This window comes from Nymphaea colorata, chromosome 14 (genome assembly GCF_008831285.2).
Source record: "Nymphaea colorata isolate Beijing-Zhang1983 chromosome 14, ASM883128v2, whole genome shotgun sequence".
Taxonomy (NCBI): domain Eukaryota; kingdom Viridiplantae; phylum Streptophyta; class Magnoliopsida; order Nymphaeales; family Nymphaeaceae; genus Nymphaea; species Nymphaea colorata.
The window spans coordinates 11,725,349-11,748,626 of NC_045151.1; the positions used below are offsets into that span (position 1 = coordinate 11,725,349).

General features: G+C 37.7%; 2 protein-coding genes across 2 annotated transcripts in view; one reads left to right on the forward strand and one right to left on the reverse strand.

Annotated features, from left to right (window-relative positions):
• Positions 1-393: 393 nt before the first annotated feature.
• On the forward strand, positions 394-2,744 carry LOC116267484 (probable receptor-like protein kinase At3g17420). The gene is made up of 4 exons (XM_031649214.1): positions 394-587; positions 718-849; positions 2,093-2,315; positions 2,459-2,744. Exons 1-4 carry the CDS (start codon positions 394-396, stop codon positions 2,669-2,671), a joined length of 762 nt encoding a protein of 253 aa, XP_031505074.1. The 3' UTR covers positions 2,672-2,744.
• A 6,833-nt stretch (positions 2,745-9,577) lies between these two features.
• Positions 9,578-23,278, reverse strand: part of LOC116267569 (probable LRR receptor-like serine/threonine-protein kinase At1g56140) — a 28,505-nt gene continuing 14,804 nt past the window's right edge. Inside the window, exons 12-24 of the mRNA XM_031649372.2 lie at positions 22,103-22,174; positions 21,942-22,007; positions 20,288-20,353; positions 20,136-20,180; positions 19,917-19,981; positions 13,362-13,738; positions 12,869-13,067; positions 12,608-12,784; positions 12,267-12,385; positions 11,290-11,500; positions 10,571-10,802; positions 10,313-10,463; positions 9,578-10,099 (exon numbers count right to left, since the gene is read on the reverse strand). Coding sequence (XP_031505232.1) covers positions 9,746-10,099; positions 10,313-10,463; positions 10,571-10,802; positions 11,290-11,500; positions 12,267-12,385; positions 12,608-12,784; positions 12,869-13,067; positions 13,362-13,738; positions 19,917-19,981; positions 20,136-20,180; positions 20,288-20,353; positions 21,942-22,007; positions 22,103-22,174 — 2,134 coding nt within the window. The 3' untranslated portion in view covers positions 9,578-9,745. The remainder of the gene's footprint in view (positions 10,100-10,312; positions 10,464-10,570; positions 10,803-11,289; positions 11,501-12,266; positions 12,386-12,607; positions 12,785-12,868; positions 13,068-13,361; positions 13,739-19,916; positions 19,982-20,135; positions 20,181-20,287; positions 20,354-21,941; positions 22,008-22,102; positions 22,175-23,278) is intronic.

Consider the following 23,278-nt stretch of genomic DNA (forward strand, 5'->3'; position numbering starts at 1 on the left):
GAGCCTCACTACCCAAACCTTTGTCGCTGGCAGCTACGCTCCCGACATCATTGGCATCTCCCCAAGTACTGGCTTTCTCTCCCTCCGCCTGCTGCTCTGCCTCTGAAGGGTGACCCACCGCTGTTATTGCCTCCCTCAGGTATCTCTCCCACCTCCGCCAAAAGCTGCTGTCACATTTCCTCCGCCCATCTCTCTGATCACCGACTCCTTCTAGGCCAACACCCTCATCCACCGCATACCGCTGCCTTCTTCACCGTCTCTCTCAATCACCGCCTCCCTCAGCTATCTCTCCCACCTCAAATAGAAAGTTGTTGCGTCTCGCTTCCCCCTTTTCTGCCTTCACCTCGTCTCTCTAATTTCTCCTCCGTCTCCGATTGACTACCCTCCTTCTCCATGGAAGATGATCAATTAGATGAAGACGATCACCCGCAACCGGAGGTTGATACTCTGCGGAAGGGAAGTCCAAGGTCGGTGTCGCCTGTCCAAGCTTCACCCAACGACGACGAATGCCAACAATCTACCCTCAATGAAACCATCGTTGACGATGATGATGGTCATCATGTTCCAGGGATGAACAATTCTTCACTGTCTGAAATCAAACACTTACTAAAGAATTTGAGTTCGAAGCTCGATAGCTTGACGATTAAGTAGAAGAAGGGCAAGGGAAACGAGCATAGCAAAGATGGTTCCCAATTTGTCAAATATTTCTACTCCTAGCCCGACTGCAAAATGTGGTAAAGACAATGAGAAGTGGAAACGCCCCGTTCCAACAGCATCACCCATCTGTGTTGAAACTCCATCTCTGTTCGTCCTCAATGCCCTTGTTGTAGCTCTGTTCATCATCACCTGGTGATGAAGCATTTCCACGGGATCCCCTGCTCACCTTAAATTGATCTTCTCTTCAACCGCCGGCCACTAGCAGCACCGGATCAGCCTGCCCTGCGTTGTCCACATTTCAGCCACTTTGTAAACCTCACCATCACCTCTCTATCAAGCAACTGCTGCATCCCTGCTCCACAGAGCCTTCAGCAGCTACCTGCCTGAGTCAGCATTCTCCACATCTGCTACTTTTACAGCCGAATATCCCCACCACCTCTATCAATGGTCCCCTGCTTGCCATCTGCTCAATAACGGGCGACTAGCCTTACAATGGGAATGTTGGGCACTGCCATTATTATCCCAAACTCCATTGAACCCGGTCGCCTGCTGCATCACTCACACTATTCTCGTTCGTCGTGGTAGACCGGTTGATGACGCATGCTCTGTCCCAATAAGTACTCGGTCACCTTGGTTGCCGAAACTTACCAGCGTCATGTGGGCTCGTGAGGAAACACAAAAATTTCGTTTTGGCCAAATGATTATTTTAGCCCTCCTTATGTGAATTGCAGAGAATTTCAAATTCAATCAAGTTTGAAGTTTAATTGCCAATATTTCAAAATCTTCAAAAAAATTCTCAATTCATCAAAATCAATTTTAGTACACTTTTGAAACCAATTTTCAATGATTTTGGAATAAATTAGGATCAATTTTTAAATAATTACTAACCAAGTTTCAAGAATTTCTTGAAAAGTTTTCAAGTGATTTTCAGAAATGTTAAAACCATATTCAAGAGATTTTCAATCAATTTCAATGTCATGAAAGTGGTAAAATCAAAGAATTTATGAGCCAAACTTAAAGGTGTTTCAATATTGTAAAAGGCGATAAGGCGCGGCGAGCCATTGAGCCTCCCATGAAGCGAGGTGAGGTGAGACATTAATTGAAGTATAAGCTTGACGGACAAATTTTTGAATTATATAATATTTATAAAAATAACAAGAAAACTGAAAAAATGACTACACTACTAATAAAAAACAATACAAAACCACGATAATTTGTAAATCCAAACACATAATTGACACATAGGACGACCTGTTCTAAATCTTCTATTATTGTAAATCTTCTATTATTGTTTTACCTTCTTATAAAAAACAATGACATATAACAAAATATAACAGTTAAAACCGTTGCACGGTAAATCAAGTGAAATGTCACTCGTTCACCGGACGACTAAACAAACGTCGTGAAAAAAAGCCGACTTTTTTTCGGGGAAAAGTTTCCCTCCTTCCTCGTCGTCGCCTTTACCCCTCTCCTCTCTCGCTGCATCACATCTCTCACAGTTGCTCGTTTTCCCGTCGACGCCCTTACCCCTCTCCTCTCGTGTTGCCTCATCTCTCTCGCAACAAGGTTCCTCTTCTCTCTCGCTGCATCACACTCGATCTCTCCTCGCTTTTTTGTTGTTCACGCGGCAAGGCAGGAAGCAGAGCACCGACAACCTGGTCCTCCTCCCCACTCTCTCTTTCTTCTGCTGTTGTTCCATTCTCATTCTCATCCTTGCTTTCCTTTTGTGTTTGTTTCTGCCGTAGTGTTTATTGAATGCGGTCTATTTTTTCTTTTTTGGTTTTTGTTTTGGGCATGGCAGAAGCCTGCTGCTCTCCTGCTGAGACGGCACCCCAATTTGGTGCCATTGTTGGGCTACTGCATCGTTGAGGAAGAGAGGCTTTTGGTGTACAAACACATGGCCAACGGGACAATGTGGTCGCTGCTACATGGGAATGGCCCTATGCGGCCGAGTGAGGTCGATTGGGCTACGAGATTGAAGATTGGCATTGGGGCAGCGAGGGGGCTTGCTTGAATGTTTGAGTAATGACTAGTTAAATGTTTAAATTCAGTTTGAACTTGAACCATTGAGAAGAATTATTTACAAGAGGGAGGAGGCATAGCCATCCCTCTTCCAGTTTTAACATAATCAGTTATCATTTTCTAAAGGTTGACCAGAGTTTCCTTTTGGATGTGAATGAATTTTGTATTAAACCAAAGAACGTGTGGCATCAGCTGAAAGAATAGTCTAATTGTCTGCTTAATGAGATTCAGAGATTTTGGTTGATGCCACGCTGCCACTGAAAATGACTAGATATTGAAACATGCTGCTATACACTGCAAGTGTAGTACTGTAAGCAAAGAACTTAAAGACAAAGGGATATGCACATTGGATCATTGACACTGCTTGTTTTGTTGGCTCATATACTACGGAATTTGGTTAGGAAGAAAAGTTTATGAACAAGAGTTGCTTAGTGCATGAAATAAATGTGATGTGCACAAATTGTAGAATAAATAAATGAAATCCTCACAAAAATAGTGTTCCATTCCCCAAAAGCAGCTCTTAATGCATGAAATCATAGAGTGACCAGCATGTGCTTCATGCAAATTTCTGTCAGTTCTTTTGGGATTTTTTTCTGATTATGCTTGGAGGACAACTGTGAACTTCACTAGGAAAAGGTGAAAGCTGCTTAAAAGCACAATTCTCTGTGGAACATTTTAACATATTTCCATGCATTTCTGAATGCAAAGTAATAAAGCCCCTTTGCTCCAACTCTTGAGGCTATATGTTAGGAAAAACAATGGAAGGTAGCTATCCTGCCTATGCTAGCATTCCCTGGCTCCTCGAGAAGGGTTGGACCTTTCTATGTGTTAAGAGAATTGTTGTGAGTAAATGTATTGGCAAGTTGTTAGGCTTAAGCTGTTATGATCTTTTCACTGCATTTCATAGAGTTCATTCTCCTTAAAAATTTGATTTATTATGTTGCACCCCAGCGTTCTCACATCAAATCTATTTGGCGAATTCTTCTTTGCAGCAAAAAAATAGGGTTAATTTTACCCTACAAAAAACTATCATGTGTATCAAACAGGGTTAATTTTACCACGTTAAATTCTATCCTGTCATCAAACAGAGCCTCAAATTGGAAGAATGAGAAATTTCATCTTGTAAATTTTTTCAAAAAAATTTACCATGATAAATTTGCCACGTTAAATTCTTCTTGTGCATCAAACGGACCCTTAGTAAAGAAAAAAGACAATGTTCTTATCTTTATTTCAAAAATTACAAACATATAGCATTACTTTTGTCGACACTTTTCTTTTGACAAGATGAAACACTTTTATGCTTTTTCATAAACCTTGATATATCTTTGAAAGGGAGGATATTAATGTCTTTGATCTCGAATGACAAGTGCAACCAAGAATCATCTAATGAAAGTGGTAAAAACAGAATCTTCTTGTTCAACAACTCATTCATCATCTGTATCAAACACATAATGGATCTTGGTACTTTTATTTCTCGTTTCTCTTTCATTCAACTTTATATTATACATGACGAAAACCAAAAAATTAAGCTTTTCTTGCTCAAGGTGATTTCTTTTTTTTGTATATACCTATCATGTAATTGCATAAGTTAATCATTTTGAATATTATAAAAAAACATTTGAATGACAGCACGATAAATTATTTGAAAGTTTCATTTATTTATCAAAGAGAATGAGCTCCATTAATGCTCACATCCTGAAGCTCACTGCATGTAAGATTGAAAATTCTCATAGCAAAATTCTTTATTCCTTTGTATTGTCACCAAATGTATTCCACCAATCAGTTGACAAAAATAAACAAGAAGAATAGTTTATATAACTTCATTTGATACACTATAAGTTCATAATATAAATCAAAACAATAAAAAAAATGTACCATGTTTTTTCTTTCTTGTTCCAATTGCTAATGATTTGCAAAACTCACCAACTTCTTTCTCATATGAACCAAGTTGAACTAAAATATCACATCTTTCTTCTACAATAGGCACCATAATTTCTAAGTGTTCCATTAGCCCAGCTATTATCCTTCTATCTTTGAGGAAGATTTCATATTTCTTTTAATTTTTTTTCTTTTTCACTAACTTTTCTCTCTTTATTTCTTTTTTATCTCTCTTAAGATTTTTATTTCTCTCTCCCCTTCTCTTTTTCTATTTTTATTTTTCGTATTAATATCTCTTTCTCTCCCTTTGATATATATATATATATATATATATATATATATATCCCTTTCTTTTATTAATGTTTATTTCTCTTTGCACTACTCTTTCTCTCTCTTTTAGTCTTTTCTGCTTGTTATCAATACCTCTTTCTCTCTCTTAATTTCCTTTTATCTCTCTTTTAATGTTTTTCTTTTCTTATTAACCTCCATTTCTTTCTTTCAACATGCATCTCTTTCCTTCATTCACATTAATGTTTCTTTTTCTCTTTTAATTTCTTTCTCTCTTTCTCTTTGTTAACAACCATCTCTTTTCTAATCTCTCTCTCTCTCTCTCTCTTTTATTGGTATCTCTAATTTCTTGCGCTGCTTTTTTTTCTCTACTTTGATTCTCTTTCTTTCCTCTAAATGTCTTTTCCCTTCTATCATTTTTTTCAAACTTTAGGATTTTGAATTTTTTAATTAATTATTTATCGGCTTCAACAAGGCTAAAACCAAAGTAATGTATCCAATATTAAAGCCATGTTTGATGGTTTACAACCCAAATATTTTTTCAAAACTTTTTTTGTTGAAAGTGTCATAATAATAAGATTTTTTAATGAAAAGCATCTATCAAATATATGACAATTTAGATGTATGTAATGATAAGAATGAATAATTTATTTTCAAACTTATAGAATCAATGTGATCATATATTTACAATTATTTATGTGATTTATTAATGCTCACAAGTACTCCTTTAAAGAACCTAAGCACTATAAGGTAGAGTTCTAACTAAATAGTAACCAAATTATAGCAATATCTTGAGTCTACTTAAAATTAAAAAAAAAAAAGGTTAATTGATTGCAAAAGTAGTTTTCAAAGATCAAACTTATTTTCATAGTTTCAAGACTTCCAAAAGATTTCTCAATTTTAAAAAGATTTTCTCAAATATAAATGATTTACTAACTCAAATTACTTCATCCAAAACCTTTTTTTTATCATCTCATTCACCTTTCCATAAATGTCTATAAATACTTTTTTTTAAATAATTTCCTTTTCATCATTTATTTGCGTTATAAAACTTTAACTTCTTTACCAAGCACCTTCAATAACATACGTTTCTAATGCGTTATTGTTCAAATAATTTTTCATGTTATTGATGCTGTATGAGGGAAATGAATATTTCCCCACCCGCATTCCTTCTTCTCCCTCCTTTCTTTCCGTTTCCTTCCGTGTCTTCTCTCTCCCCCTCCTCTCTCTCCACCCCCATCTTCCCATTTCAACTCTCTCTCAATCTCATCCACACATCTTGCCTATCTTTCCTTTCTCGCTTCTCTCTCTCTCTCTCCATCACAAAGTCTTGCTTCTTATCTCATCTCTCTTTTGTTTCTTCTCCTTTCTCACCTCTTTAAGATGACCATGGCCGTAGGTAAAGGCATTGTGACCAGGATCATTGAATTCATTAAAAGTAAAAATGCATTAAAATAAATTGCGCCTAAGCCTTGTCCTGAAAATGGGAGCACCAAGATCATAATCCTGAAAGCAACACACTAGAAAATGATTGTCCCATTTTGCTGGGACTGCATCAAGTGCATGGTGGCGATGTCAGGGAAGTTTCCTGCTAATTATAACATCATTTTGAAGAATTAGCGGTTCGATGGAGCAGTTGGCCACTCTCATATTCAGGATACTTGCGAACATTCTGGTTCGCCTTCATTGAAACAGGAGCTTAATATATCTTGAACAAGCAGACATGGATGGTGTCTGGGAAGCGGACCTCTCACTTGCCTTCGTGTCCGCTGCTAACTTGGCTACTAGGACTGTGATAGTTGATGAAGGGGCAACAATCTAGTTGAACTGAGGTGGCTTTATTACTCAGATAGGAAGGAGCAGGAGAAAAGAGTATCAAAGGACCCCAGCTCTGAGAAATTGGTACCTAGCAATAACCAGATATGAGCGAGCAACCGAAGAACAAAAAAAAAAAAAAAGAGATCATGTAGAAGTTTGGACTCTGAAAGTGCCTCGCAACCTGACTGCTTGGAGGAGCAAGAGCACATGGCGACCTCCATAGACTCTGATTCTACCAGATAAAACTATTGTGATTTATTGCTTGGAACATACGGAGCCAGACAAGGCAAGCGGCAAAAGAGTGACATGGCATCTCGCATCTCTAAGCACGAGCACAGTCCTCTGTCACACATTACTTGATGACGAAAGTGTCGCTGGCTGGATCAACAGCTTCAGAATTTCACTTGTGTATAGAATGCTGCCTAAGCGGATGGCAGATTCAGAATTGTCGGGGCCAAGGACTGCTCACATGTCACTGTTCATCCATTACACATAGACAAGTGTTGAATGCTAATTCAATGCATCAATAGAAGACAATGAAGCAATTTGTGGCTAGTGGCATGTACATCCCGCCTGATCCTCTACTCAAGCAAGAAGCTTTCTATCTGGCACCCTTGGAGATGCTAGGAGATTATAACACGCTTCTGGAGCCATTTAACAAAAAAAATTTAATTTTTCGCATTTTATTTTCAAGATTTTGGCCACCTTTTTTTTTAATTCTCTCCCAAAGATTAACTAGTTTCAAATTTGCCAAATTTTTTCTGAATTTTTCCCAAAAAGAAAAATTTGTCATCTTAAACATGTTTAAATCTCAAAAATCATACTTGTGGCTATGTTACAAATCAAGAAAAATCAGCCTTTTGACGGAGTTCAGTTTTGTGGGAATATTTGGGGCAAATGGGTGGTTTTTTGGGCTCTCTCTCTCTCTCTCTCTCTCTCTCTATATATATATATATATATATATATATATATATATATATATATATATATAGAGAGAGAGAGAGAGAGAGAGAGAGAGAGGAAAGTTGGTAAAACTAGACCACTTAGGCAAGGAACAAAAATTAGACCAAGTTAAATTAATTATTAAAATTTTGATAGTAGAGAAATTGGAATCTGCCAACTACCTCTACTTGCCGGATGGATTTTTGTCATCAAAAACTGTCGCAAAAAGCCATAGTTTTTGTTCGCTAATGGCTTTTCAAATGGTATGTGAAGAGTTGAGTCAACCCTTTTGTGTCTTATGTTATGAAGATTGGTGTCACACTGATCTTTCCCTCTTGTACGTCTCATTTGTGTCTAATAAAAGTAGATGTAACCCCAGCCAGCCGTTACTGCAAAATATTTAGCAATGGTTTTTAGTAGCAATGAAAAAAAAGAAAATCAATTCGGCAATAGTGATAACCGGCAGATTTTAATCTCTCCTTTTCATATATATATATATATATATGTATATATATATACATGTGTGTGTGGAGAGAGAGAGAGAGAAAGAGATGATGACTTGAATCCCTTTGTTGAAAGGAGGGTAGGCCTTAGCTTCCACGGGTAGTTCAAAATATAATAGGGAAATTTAAAAAGAAAAAAATATGTTTGCCGTAGCTAATGCTAGACAACCATGGTAGACAGGCCTAGGAGAGAGAACCTCAGCGACCGTCAGTTAAAAAAGAAAAAGAAAAAAGAGGTTTAGAAAAAGAAGAAAAGGATTTTCTCTCTCCCTTTCGGAGGGATAGAAGGAGATAGCGAACCTAGAGAGATCTAAGACGACTTGCTTCTCTCCCTCCCTGTCTGAAGGACCACCATGGCAGACATGGAAAAAAAGAACCTTGGGCTTTCGTTCTGTAAAGAAAGAGATTTAGAAGAGGAACAAAGGCCAAAAGGAGCCCTTTCTTCCTTTTCCATGTGCTCCCTTTCTTCCTTTTCTTTTTCCTTTTTTTTTTTTTACTGAACAGTTGCCAAGGTTCTCTCTCTTCCTGTCTGCCAGGGTCTCTTCCTGTCTGCCAGGGCGGTCTTACTTTAGCTACAGAGAACATATACAGAGACAGAGAGGGGGGGGGGGGGGGGGTGGGGGGGGGCTGCTCTGTTAGTTAGTTTTTTTGTTCAAAATTTTCCTCTCCCTATGCTGCAAAGGCTAAGTCAGCAAATTCTGCCTAAGGGGCATTCATTATAAAATTTTTAAATCATAAAAGGACACCAACATGAAAATTTGAAAAATTGTCTTAAAATATCAATACAAAAATGAGTACTTTTTTAGGATTTGTATGGGCAATTGCTCACACGCGTGTGTGTGTGTGTGTATATATATATATAGAGAGAGAGAGAGAGAGAGAGAGAGAGAGAGAGAGAGAAGAGAGAGGGAGAAATTGGTAAAATCCAAATACCTAGGTTAGAGATAGAAATCAGACCCCATAATTTTTTGCTAAAAAATTATTTTAAACGAAATATAAACATCTTAATATATTTATAAAAACTATTTTGATATAAAACATGCTTTGATTAAAGTTGTTTTTATGAAAAATGTCGACTTTTTTAGTCAAAACATTGATACCGCCATTCATTTGTTCTTATTATAAAAAACACTATTACAGCCTTACAAATGATCAACTTAATGTATGTTTTGCACCAACCTATTCTTAAAATTGCTAAAAAAGAAAACATTTTAAATATCTTATTTAAAACCTTTAAGTTGGAGGTTATAGGATAAACCCCACATGAACAGGGGCAGAGACGGGGAGCTGGAAGGAGCCATGGGCTACCCCGAATGCTTGGTTTGCAAAACCTCAATTTTCTACAGACTTCTTTCAATTCAACACAGTAGATAACCGCTTATCTGGACGGTATCTATCGCCATCATCCTTCTAATGATTCTAAATATTGACCTATTTTCAAATCATTCCCATGCACGAGATGTTATAGATACGGTAAAATGCCCCTCATGTAGGCAAATTTGGCACATCCTTAGTTTTCTAGTCATTGAAAAAGAGCTTACAGCCATATGGTACTAAGGCACACACAGGTCAAAACCTTATTTAATGGATATTATCATCATCAACATCTCTGTGATTGTTGAAATATTGGATGCGCATCACTGCGAGTGAGTTCCAGGGGTTATTGTGCTTGTGGTTATTGGTGCAGATTGGTAGTCATCAGTGGCTGTAGTTGCAGACGTCTTGGATGTGGATGTATCAGTATTAATTGTGCTGCTTATATCCTTGAACTGCCAATCAGTAAGATATGCAGGCCTTGATGTTGCAGCGTCCACTTCTATGTCTCCTGACAACATGGCAATGACACGAGACATGCGTGGCCGTAGTGATGGCGATGCTTGTGTGCACAAAAGAGCAACTCTAATCACCCTGAGAGCTTCCTCTTCATTATATTCAGTTAGAGTTGGATCCACCAATTTCAAGTGGCTGTCGTTCTCATGCAAATGCCAAGCCTGTGAAATTGTAAAACATAAAAAGGAATATGCTAAATAGTATGTGCTAAATTATGGTATTCTCCACTTGTTGATTTAATCTCTTGGACAAATTAAAGGAGTCATTATTTTCAAGAAAAAGACAAATATTAAAAAAGAACTCAACAAAAGGAAGTAAGAACCAAGAGTGTTGTACTGGAGAAACGACAGAAAAGATTTTTAGTTGATCCTTACCCATTCCAGAAGATATATCTCCTTCGGGTCTAAGGTATTGTCTGCGTTAGGCCTTCCACTAATAACCTCAAGTGCAAGAACCCCAAACCCAAAGACATCAACCTTTTCTGTTAAGTGTCCACGCATGGCATATTCTGGTGCAAGATATCCACTGCAACAGTTTCCAGCAGTATAGAAGATGAGCTAGGTGAAGGTAACTACTTTAAGAATTTCCAGAGTTTGAGTTGAATATTTCAAAGGGGACGAAAAAGGACTTACACTGTTCCAGCAACCCTGGTGCTAAGGTGTGATTTATCATCATCATAAAGCTTGGCCATACCAAAATCAGAAATTTTTGGATTAAGCTCCGCATCAAGTAGAATATTGCTTGCTTTGACGTCCCTATGTACAATTTTTATTCTTGATCCTTCATGAAGATAAGCAAGCCCTCGAGCTGTTCCCAACAAGATGTGAAAGCGAGTGGACCAATTCAAATTCAGTCCTTTGTTTCCTTCGAGAATAAAACACAGAATTAGCATTAGAAAACATTTAAATGGCAAGCCATTAAGCCTCTTGATTGATCATTTCAAATTAAGAAATGTTGCAGTGGTAATCCACATGCATAGAGATCTGATTGATCAGCTTTCAAAGTGGTTGTACCTTTTAGAATCACACTCAAGCATGCTTAAAGTTGATCGCCCCAGTCAATGGGTTTATGTTTGTGGAATTTCGCCAATTTTTCTTAGCTTTCAAATGTTCGATTTTTGCAGAAACAAGAGTATTTCAATGACAAGAAAGGTGTCATTGACCATGCTATCCATGTTCAATGTTCATCAGTTACATATATGCATATGGCCATGCATGCATGATATCTGGTCAATGAAATCACTTGCATAGATACAATCCTCCCTAGACAAACTTACCATATTCTCCAATACAGGTCCACCAAAATCAACAGCATTAGGCATAAAGATGTCCAAACTACAAGAAAAACATACCAAAGAGGCTTTGATCAAGGCTTTTGTTTTCCATATACTCGTAGACTAGGAGACGTTTATCTCCCTCAAGGCAACATCCGAGCAACTTCACAAGATTTCGATGTTCCACTGCAGAAATGGTCGCAATCTCCGTGAGGAACTGATTCTTCCCTTGATGTGATGCTGCAGAGAGTTGCTTCACAGCAACAAACCTCCTATCTGAAAGTGTGCCCTGTACAGCAGAATAGCTAAAAGATTTGGTACTTAGGATTGACAAGGCCATCAAAAAGTACATGCATTTATCAGGCATAATTGTATCATACAAATATCCCTTTCTTTCATCTTCTCAAAGCAGTTTCCTTTTTAGTTTAATGCATAAATTAACCAACTAGTTTTATCAACATAAAATTCCCAAAGGTCAAGTTCGAAACATGTGGATGAACATGATAGCTTCTCAAACATCCAATCTGGCATTGAGTGGGGCAGATTCTGATGTCATGGATCAGGTAGCAGTAACCAACATATTAGTAGAGCCAATCCCAAATGTTCTGACCAAGCAGGCCCTCTAGCTTTCAGTGCCATAATGCAAGTGAGAAATGAAGCAGATGACATGCATATATGTCGGTATAGACAATACTAGAACTGTATCACATTGGGGTCAAATATCTTTCTAATATGAATCGCATCTTTCCAGATTTTTCCTTGAAAATCATCAGTAGTAACATTAAATTCAGTCTTGCTGCATTCTAGCATTAATCTGAACTATTCATTATTAGTAGAGATGCAAATGAAAAACCAGCAGAGTGGCTGATGAGCAAAGAGGCCTTCATTTTTCCGTTTCTCTCAGTTCTAGTAAACATTGAATTTGGTGCAAGCAGGGAAATAAATGAGAGGTTATGCACATAGGAACAAATCTAGATTGCAACGTGATGACTATAGAGTAGATGCTTATGCATCCTTATAAACTTTCAAGCATATAAGCTCGTGCACCTATGTACCTTATATACGGGTCCGTATCCTCCCTCTCCCAACTTGTTTGCAGCATCAAAGTGATTTGTTGCAACCTGTAGTTCAGCAAAGCTAAACATATTTGGTTGAACACCTGTTCCTGAGAGCTCTGTTTACCAAGTGAGAAGTCAGATTACAAAACAACCCTATACCCTTAATCTTGGAAAGTGAATCAGTACAGATAATTAATCAAAGACTGAATTTTGGTACTCAATAAGGAGCTCATCTTGAATAACTATCGAATTTTCTATAGCATGCACCAGTTCAGATTGATTATCCTTACTCCTTCACAAAAGATTCTATTCTCAAGTCAAATTTTCAATCACATTACCTGCATTTGCATTTTGTAGGAGAAGCTTCCTTTTCCTCTGTCGTAATACAAAAACTACCAGAAGGAAAGTAACCACAACCACTGCAGCAGCAATAGAAATTCCAATGACAGCCCTCACTGCCTTTTTCTTTCTGAAGCACATGCCTGGTGTGCGATTGCAAACAGTAGGCACAAAATCTGCAGATGATAGGACACCATCAACAATTGCCCAAAATGACCTTTTCTAATATTTACTGAACTTTCTAAATTTCCATATATTACCTGGAGTAACACTAATTGCTGAAATAGATGGCCCATAAGTTCCTTGGGCAGGAATGCAACAGGTTCCCTTTCCAGCCCAGTAAAGGTGTATTTCAAGGAAGTTATGGGATACATTGGCTGTAAAATTCATCGAAACAGCTCTAAATGAAACTCCACCTGCCTGCCTTCTTATGTCAAAATCTTTAAGCACCATCTTACCCTTCAAATTATAGAGCTTCAAATAAGAAATCTATTCTTAAGTAAAGTAAACTTGAGTAACTTCTCACCACATCCTATACATATATACATATAGATGTACACGTACGTCCAATGCATACATACATACGCTCTCTCTCGCTCTCTCTCTCTCTCTCTTTATAGTATATATATATATATATATATATATATATATATATATATATATATATATATATATATATATACTATAAAGAGAGAGAGAGAGAGAGAGAGAGAGAGAGAGAGAGAGATAGAGAATATTATTCATGGTACATACTTGAATGTAAATATCAAAAATACGCCTTCCAACACTTTGCCACGTAGGTGTATCCGGGAAAGCTGTTTCAGCAAATAGAAGGTTGACTTTGTAGTTTCCATTTTCAAGGCCAAGTCCATAATATCGCAATGAAACTGGAGATAGCCTTGCTGTTTGGAATAAGTTTGAATCTAATGTGTTGGTAAACGGTTTGGAGGTGTTCTGCGTAAACTGAGGATTGTTGTTGTAAAGAAACATCCCATTGTTACTCACTGCCCATCTATCTGTGTCAATCATATAATATGATGAAGCACGAAGATCTTCATTCTCTCCATCAAACACTATGCCACCTGAAGATGTAATCTGTGGACCACCACAGTTAATTGCAAATGAAGAATCTGCAAATTAGGTAGATCGTGTTACATTTTATCTGAAGAGCATCAATGGTCCTCAAAAAAGAGGCAGACGTTTCAGAATCAGGTAAATCCTTGTCAAGCATGTCATGCTTTGAGCCTTTAAGAAAATGGTTTATAATTTGAATTAACATACTAGGAAACCAGTTTCCCTATTAGTGAAGGAAATCATGTATTTGAGGCCAAAAGATAACTTATGGGCTGAGTGTCCTACAAAATAAATAGTTAAACATCAACTGCTCTATGGGATTAAATAAACGAGAAATTATCATTTCATACTTTACAAAAGAACTGACATGAGACCATGTTCCTTTTCAATCCATTGCATGATCAAAGTAAATTTGTAAGGACTAAATGGAAGTAAAAAACTGACATAATCTTAAGATTCTTAACAAAGAAATCAAGATGAGTAAGTGTAAGAATCTTCACAAAGTACTCGTCTCTCCGTATGCAAAACAGATATGTTGAGAAGAGAGGATGAAAGAAGACGATGGAGGAAAGGGAGCAGCCGGCTTAACTTAGCCCTGCGTTCCTTAATCTTTAATTAAAGAATAACCCTAATAGGGTACAACAGATTTGTACATAAAAGGATAAAAAATTACAAGAGAGCCACCGCCTAGTAGCTTTAGGCGTGTGGATATAAGGAGAATGGATCGGGTCTGTTCAGACCCGATCCCCATACGCTAACAGCTCCCCTCAAGTTGTGCATGAGATTTGATCATGCACAACTTGTTCTTCAAATCCCAAAAATGCTGCCCTGTGAGACCTTTGGTAAAAAGATCAGCTATCTGTTCATTGGTAGATATATAAGTAGGCAAGATCTCGGCTTCTTCAACCTTCTGTCGAATGAAATGTTGATCAATCTCTATATGTTTGGTGCGATTATGCAAAATGGGATTGAAAGCAATTTTTATCGCACTTTGATTGTCACATAGTAATGATGACCGAACAATAGGAAGATTGAGCTCTCCAAGTAAATGACGTAACCATGACGCTTCAGCCGTCCCTGCAGCCATTGCTCTATATTCTGCCTCAGTGCTAGATCGTGCAACAGCACGCTGCTTCTTACTGCTCCAACAAATGAGATTAGAATCAAGAAAGAGACAGAAACCTGAAACTGATCGTCGGTCATCGGGATCGCCTGCCCAGTCGGCATCAGTATATGTATATATGCTATGTCCAAGAGAAACATTGGAACATTTGGTGTAGACTAGTCCATCTCCAAGAGTAGCTTTGAGATACCGTAGGATCCGCTTAGCAGCATCCATATGTCCTTCAGTGGGTGCATGCATGAACTGAGAAATCTGATTTACAGCATATACTATGTCTGGGCGAGTAAAGGTAAGGTATTGTAACATACCAACAATGCTGCGATAGAATGTGGGATTGGAATATGCAGCAGTTCCATCAGATGCAGTCAATTTAGTATTCAGAACACTGGGGGTAGTGATGGGTTTGCAATTAGTCATACCTGCCCTATCCAAAACATCAAGGGTATACTTGTGCTGTGTAAGAGTCAAACTATCATTTGTCCTGTCAAGTTCGACACCCAAAAAATATCGTAATTCTCCCAGATCCTTCATCTTGAACTCTTGCTTCAACATACCTTTAACATAAGATATATGTGAAGAAGAATTCCCAGTTATAACAATATCATCAACATAGATAAGTAACCAGGTGGTAGCTTCTCCAGTGCGATAGATAAACAAAGAGTGATCGAGAGAGCTTCGGAGAAAACCAATTTGTTGTATGTGATGAGAAAAACGATCAAACCATGACCTAGAAGCTTGCTTCAACCCATATAGAGACTTGTGTAATTTGCAAACCCATTTTTGAGAATCATGAGTAGTGTAGCCGGGAGGTTGCTCCATGTATACCTCTTCCTTAAGAATTCCATGAAGAAAAGCATTTTTGACATCTAACTGATAGAGAGGCCATCCATACGAGACTGCAAGAGAAATAATGACACGGATTGTTCCCATCTTGATGACTGGACTGAATGTCTCATCATAATCTTCCCCATATTGCTGAGTGAAACCGCGCGCCACAAGTCGTGCTTTATACCGATCAATGCTACCATCTGGTTTATATTTCAGTTTATAAACCCATTTGGATCCCACAACATTCTTATCAGCTGGACGAGGGACAATCTGCCAAGTCTGACATTCATGCAAGGCTGCCATTTCCTCATTCATAGCTTCAACCCAACATTTTTCCTTACTCGCATTGTGATAAGATGTTGGTTCCACCTTTTTGCTGACTTCTGTCATAAACAGCTGAAAATCCAAAGAAAAACTGTTATAGCTCACCCATCTATCAATAGGATGTCGCACGCGTTGTGATTGGCGTGGAACTGCAGTAGGAACTGATCGCCTAGAATACACCAGGCCTGAGAACCGATTATGCATAGGTGGCTCACTGGGCTGAGAAGATGAAGGCATGCTGTCCAAGGAAGTAGTGCTGCTCAAGGAACTACTTACAGATGTCTCGGGCTCATTAACAACTTGCTCATTGTGCTCAGTCAACATTGCTGCCCCTTGTCTTAAGATTTCAGCATGAAGCCAAGTATCATAAACTTCATTTTTGTCCTTGAGTGTCACAGAAGTAGCCTTGGGATCCTGTAACCTGTTCTCATCAAATACAACATGCCGTGAAATATGTACACGTCCAGTTTTAGGATTGTAACACCTATAACCCTTGTAATTTTCTGCATACCCTATAAATCTACATAAAACAGCACGATCTTGAAATTTGTTTCGCAAGGAAACATCAACATGCACATAGCACACACATCCAAAAACGCGCAACTCCTCATAACGTGGCTGCTCTTGGTGTAAAAGAAAAAATGGTGATTTTCCATCAAGCAAAGCCAATGGCAATCGATTTATAACATGTACAGCCGTATGGAAAGCCTCGGTCCACAATGTCATAGGTAAGTCTGTTTCATGCATCATGCTAAGTGCACTTTCAACAATATGCCTATGTTTCCTTTCAGCAATTCCGTTTTGCTGAGGTGTATGCGGACATGAAATTTGTCTAGTGATCCCATTATCTAGTAAGTACTCAGTAAATTCATTAGAAATAAATTCACCACCACCATCACATTGAAAATGCACAATATTACTGGAATATTTATTTTGAACTAAGGCATGAAATTGAGTGAATAGGCGAAAAACTTCTGATTTGTGTTTCATGAAATGGATCCAAGTATATCGGGAATATGAGTCAACAAAAATGACATAGTATCTACTCCCAGAAGAAGAAGGAACTGGAGCAGGCCCCCAAACATCAGAATATATGGTGTCAAAAACCTTTGGAGCTCTTTTATTTATTAATTGAAAAGGAAGGGCATGGCTCTTACAGATATGACAACTCGAGCACATGCTGGACTCACTGACAGAACTCAGACTGGACTTATCTAAGAGCCCGTCTGCAACAAGACTTCGAACAAAAGATTGACTACAATGAGCTAACCGACCATGCCAAATGGATGGTTTATTATACTCTGTGACATTGACTTCACTATGACTTGGAGAACATGAATCGGAAGGGTGAGATTTTGACATCTGTGGAGCTCCTTCAAGGACATACATATCTCCTTTGCGAGTGCCCTCAGCGAATGTCTTCTTGGTTCGAGCATCCTTGACATAAACAGAAGAGGGTGTGAATTCAACAGAGGATTGAGTATCATCAATAAGCTTGGACACTGAAATAATATTTTTCTGGACACTTGGAACAACAAGAACATTCTTTAATGGAATCGAAGAAGAGCCCATAGAAATTTGTACATTTCCAATGTGTGATATTGTGTGATGGGAACCATCTCCCGTGACAACTGAGCCTTTATCTAAATAAGGGAGAGCACTAGAGAGATTACCTGCGTCACCAGTAACATGGGCTGCTGCTCCAGAGTCCACATACCATTCTCCTTGCTCGTTTTGTTTCAAATGAAGCTTAGACAGGGCTGTCATGAGGAGTTGTTGTACGTCTGCTGAAACATTAGATCCAGATGATGATGAAGCTGACCCTGCTGCTGCCTTGTTCTCACGTCTAATCTGATTATTTTTGTTCTGTGGGTTGTGCCAACATTCTGACTTTACATGCCCCCTCTTGTTGCAATAGAAACAAGTCGGAACCCTTCTAGATGTGGCAGATGTAGTATTCATGCCCTGTGGTGTTGGGAGAATCCCTCTTCCCATTCCTGCCTGAGGAATCCAAGTACGAGTGCGATTCCCTTGCAATGCATGTGTCCTTGTGATCAGTACATTGTGACTGTTGGAAGGAATCAAATTCTGTCGCTGAACACGACTAGCTTCGTGTTGGAATAACTTAGCCTTGAGATCTTCGAAAGATGGAAGAATAGGTAGGACTTCCAAGGCTGTGCAAAAAATATCAAAATCTGTTCCCAGTCCACTCAAGGCTTGTTGCACTTTGTCCTTGTCGCTGACGGGATGTCCAATGGCAGCAAGTTGATCACTTACACTTTTAATTTCATTCAAATATTCCAAAACAGTACGCATCCCACGCTTGATGTCCTGAAATTGCCTTCTTAACTGCAGAAAACGTGCTTCGGATACTTGAGAATACGTGGTGGCAAGGGTAGACCACAACTCTAGGGCTGTTAAATCATCATCAATACCTCCTAATACTTCCTCTGACAAAGTAGAAGTAATATAGGCAACAAGAGACTGGTCGTGAGCCAGCCAAGCTTCATACTCAGGATTATTTTCAGTAATGGTTTCATATTCAAATCTGATTTCACTCATAGCCGCAGCCCCAGCAGCTTGATCTCCCACTACGGTTTTCTTCACTTCACGGTCAATATACATAGGAGGTGCTGGAGTGGTCCCATCGATATGCCCGTAGAGTCTATGACTTTTAATAAAAGGGACTATTTGACGTTTCCAAGTCAAATAGTTACTATGATTCAGCTTTTGTGAAATAAGTTGGGAGAGAAAGCTGGAAGATAGAAGAGAGGGGGTCGGCTGATCCATAATTGATTTAGGGCAACGACAGAAATTAGGGCAAAACGATGAGAAGATTAGGGCACAACGATTAGGGCAAATCAATTAGGGCAAATCACGCAAGATTTAGGGCAGAAACTGAAAAGAGGGATGATCACGCCAGAAAAGAAAGAATTTAGGGCAGATTAGGGCTAATCACATCAAACTGAAATCACTCACCGGAGGACGATGCAACCTGGCTCTGATACCATGTAAGAATCTTCACAAAGTACTCGTCTCTCCGTATGCAAAACAGATATGTTGAGAAGAGAGGATGAAAGAAGACGATGGAGGAAAGGGAGCAGCCGGCTTAACTTAGCCCTGCGTTCCTTAATCTTTAATTAAAGAATAACCCTAATAGGGTACAACAGATTTGTACATAAAAGGATAAAAAATTACAAGAGAGCCACCGCCTAGTAGCTTTAGGCGTGTGGATATAAGGAGAATGGATCGGGTCTGTTCAGACCCGATCCCCATACGCTAACAGTAAGGTCTACAGAGATGTAGGAAGTCGATTGAGAAGATTTGCCTGATATGAGAACAGTTCATCTATAAAAGATTTTTTAATTTTATATCCATTATATTAATATGCATATTTGAGTCCAATTCAGAAAAAGTAAGTTTGTAATAAGACCGAAAAGTCCATCGTTGTAACATGATTCCAAGCCAAATAATCCCAGTGGTGAAAAGCATTCTCTTTATAATTATATTTGTGATAAGGAAACATGAAGGCATATTGAGTGTGCTGATGCTTTTGACAAAGCGATGTTAAATAAAGAATATTACAACCTCTACTTATAAGATTGGTCACCTGTTAAACAATGAGCATGAAAATGGCCTTCTCATAAATTCTGTCAGCTAATGATAAAAACCTCTTTTTGTTTCAGTTGTTCGAGATTCATCTGATACATAAGATTGGGATGTTTTATTAAGGATGTATCAGATTCTTTTGCCTCACATTTTGCGAAATGCTAAAATTAACAAAAGCTCTTTTCAACATTTTAAACAATCAGATACATCTGATGTACTAATGCTGCTTTTATGCTGCCACTGATACTGGATCCATTAAGATGCCAATAATTTATGAATGAAACTGATTACAAGTTTTTCATTAAAGAAACTTGACTAGATAATGTCCATGAGAAAAATAGAAAACTCACAAGTAGGAGAATTTTGACTACATGAGAAGCCCTGTTGAAGACACTTCAGTCCAGCAGTCAAACCACTGTATCCACAACATTTGTGATACTATGACATCATTTTAATATGATATGATATGACTCACTAACAAAATAAATATGAACTAATCAGTGTTATAATTGACATCAATCATGATACTGCTGAAACAGCCATAAAAACCAGTTGCATCTATAGCCCACCTGTTGTCAGAGCTATCAATGACCAAGGAGTTTCCAACCAAATTACTGCATAAAAAGGAGAAACCGTTATCAAAATTTATGAATTTAAATTGGAAAGAATATATGAGATAACTCAAGAAAATGTCAATCCATTAAACTTAAGGATGTCTTACATTTGCAAATTTGTTTCACCCAACCAAGAAGGAATAGTTCCTGATAAATTGTTGTATGACAAGTCTCTGTAACACAAGAAATTGAAGCATATATTTAAGGAGCCAATGCATGACAAAAATATACTTACAGTTTTCAAGAAAAATGGGTCATGAACTTCATCTTATAAAAAAATTATGCAGTATGATATTCAGGTGAATGCTATAATATTGCCTTATAATGATAATTAAGCATTTCTAAGTTTGAAAAGGTAACAAAAACAGTAGTAATTGATGAATGGTCAATAGGGAGAAGTTTTTTTCCAACTTTTCTTTCCTTGTTGTGCTTTTTACTTGCATCTGCAGACAAAACAACAAAGGCCATTATTGGAATCCTTAAATTGTGAAAGCAAGAGTTCAGAACAACCCCGTATTTTGGATTATGATTAGTTTATATTGCAGCAGTAATGTGCATTAACTTGTTGTTGGGATCAAATGTGAATTCTACAGGCCAACAACATGAGGAAATGTGGAGAACCTGTCATTCATTTTTGTAAGTTTTGTTGTCTTACAGTTACTCTTTAAAAAATCTGAATTTGTTAGTGCAATGAGATAAAGCCATAAGACATATAAAACAGATGTAAAGGGAAACCTTGTAATGGTCATTTGGAGTAGCAGAACATCCAAGCAAACTGTGCATAATGGATCAAAAGAGATCTTTATGTCCATCTTGCTGACTTCATTAATTAAAAGACCTATATGAAGCTTTAAATGCTTATTTTAATTCTTTTTCAACATTAGTAATATTCCCTCTATATCAAGTTATTAATAATATCACCTATCCTTTGAAACGGTAATAATATGATCGATGGAGTGTCAATAAAAGTTAGTTTGGCTTGTTCAATATGCATTATTAAGTTTTAATTTTCTGGAAGTTCATATTAGGTCCACATTTTCATTCAATCCGTGAGCATATAGTACAAATCTGTGCATGACAAAGGCACATACTTTTCTGAAGTCCTGCATTCAGATGGAAACTTGGTCTTCATGTAGGGGAAACATGATTTTCAAATTTATGGATCTGCAAACCCCAAAGGCATAGTTGTAAATCCTCTTGATATTCAGGTAAATTTTTCACCCCGTAAAATGGGGATCTTAACAATCGTTCCTTTTTTTCTGGTTGGAAATGAAACCACACCAAATCATTGTGTCGCTGGCAACTACCCATTGAGGATGGAATTGAAATAAGTTTAGAGAATGAAACTGCATTATCAATTCCATCTGTCAGGTAATGCTTTGCCAACAGAAGTGCTCCCAAACATCAGAAGCCATTGTGCATTAAGTTACGGGGTTAAATAATTATTTATAGGCAAAGTTCTAAATAAATGTTCCAACAAATCAGAGCCAGAACAAGAAAAAACTGCAGAAACACTAAATGCACAATCAATGGACTGAAAAGGAATTTGTTTGTTTTTTAAGACATATAATGTCGCTTTTTGGTCCAGAATCTGAAGTTCTTTGATAATAGGAGGGCTCAACATTCTCCTTAATTTATAATTTTCTCTCATTTTTTTCCTCTCATTTTTTTCCCCTTAAATATACCTCTTCATGGGGAAAATAAACTCAGTGTAACCAGTTATGCATATAAAATGGGAATTTCATAGACATCTGCACATACATATTTTTGAGATTTGAACTTTTTGTGGATGGGATTACACCGGACAAATGGTTGTTTCCAAGGTACCTGTTTACAAACCCCAATTGCATACAAGTAAGACTCACATGTTACTTCTTCAGTGGAAGAAAACTAAATATAAGTAGAATTTGAAACTTGCTTACAAGTAGATAAGTTTATTCATATTGAAGAGAGAGCTCGGAATTTGACCAGTCAGATTATTGAAACTGAGGTCCCTGCGAAAGCCAAGAGAAAAAACATTTTATTTTGTAAATTACCACTTCCAAATTGTTATTCCATCTGCCATCACATTTAATGAAAAATGAACTCTAGGATGCATATATACAAGCCACTAGAAAATTAAAAGACTTGCTAAGCACATTGCAGTACCACTTATTTTTACAAAACCTTCAAGTAACCAAGAGAGCCCATGCAATAGGAGTAAACAGTATCCTATTATATTTAAAAGTGTTCTTGCCCACATGTTTCAAAGTTGATATACAGATTATTTCAAGATTCAATTAGATGGTTACACTCAGGAAGATGGTTGATGTTGGTTAATTCAATCCTAGCCTGTCCATCTCAAAATTAAGAAGGATCTTACTGACTCACTACACCATGCAGGAAGAAATTTCTCCCGATATTTGAATAATCCCTTTGTCTAACTTAATTTCTGAAATTAATTAAACTAGTAAATTTCTCCTTAAAAAGCATATTTTTTAGTTGGGTTAAAAAGCATACTTTGTATGGACGAAGTTGACTCATGAGCCATTTAAATGTGTTGATAGATGGCATAGCTGGTTATCTGCCACTTCTCAGGTCAAAACTTTGTATTGCTTGGTTCTTCTAGCTCCATGCCTTTCATATGTTTCTGTTTCTATCTAACTTAAAAATGTTTATGTAACAGCTTGTTTTCAAGCCATGGAAAGTGATTGTAATAGAAGAAAACATAGCACTGTTTCATGCATAAATATGACGAAAGAAGCTTAGAGGTCCTATACATATAAGAGTAAACTATCCTGATTTTCACGTTCCTCAGTTTCCTAAGGAGGCTTTATAAAGTAAAATGAACGTCCATATTTTACAATGTATTTTTTTCAAGTGCTATGCACCATCTTGAGCATTTATGTGTGTGCCATCAGAAACGTAAATAAATAAATAAGGAGATACATACATATATACATTCTAGGTGAGTTAGAGTCTTCCAAACAGAGTTGAAGCCTCCTTTCCTTGCCTCCAGGGTCATGGGCAGTATTGGGGCTCAGTGTGGAGACAATGCATTTCAATTTGGTGCTCTTTTCCACCCCATGTGGCCTAGGAGTATAGCACCAATAGGAAGT

Coding starts and splice junctions, on each gene's coding strand:
- LOC116267484 (XM_031649214.1), top strand. CDS start 394: ATGGAAGATGATCAATTAGATGAAGACGATCACCCGCAACCGGAGGTT. Junction 588..717: donor GGGATGAACAATTCTTCACT/GTCTGAAATCAA, acceptor TTCTACTCCTAG/CCCGACTGCAAAATGTGGTA. Junction 2,316..2,458: donor AGCAGAGCACCGACAACCTG/GTCCTCCTCCCC, acceptor TGGGCATGGCAG/AAGCCTGCTGCTCTCCTGCT.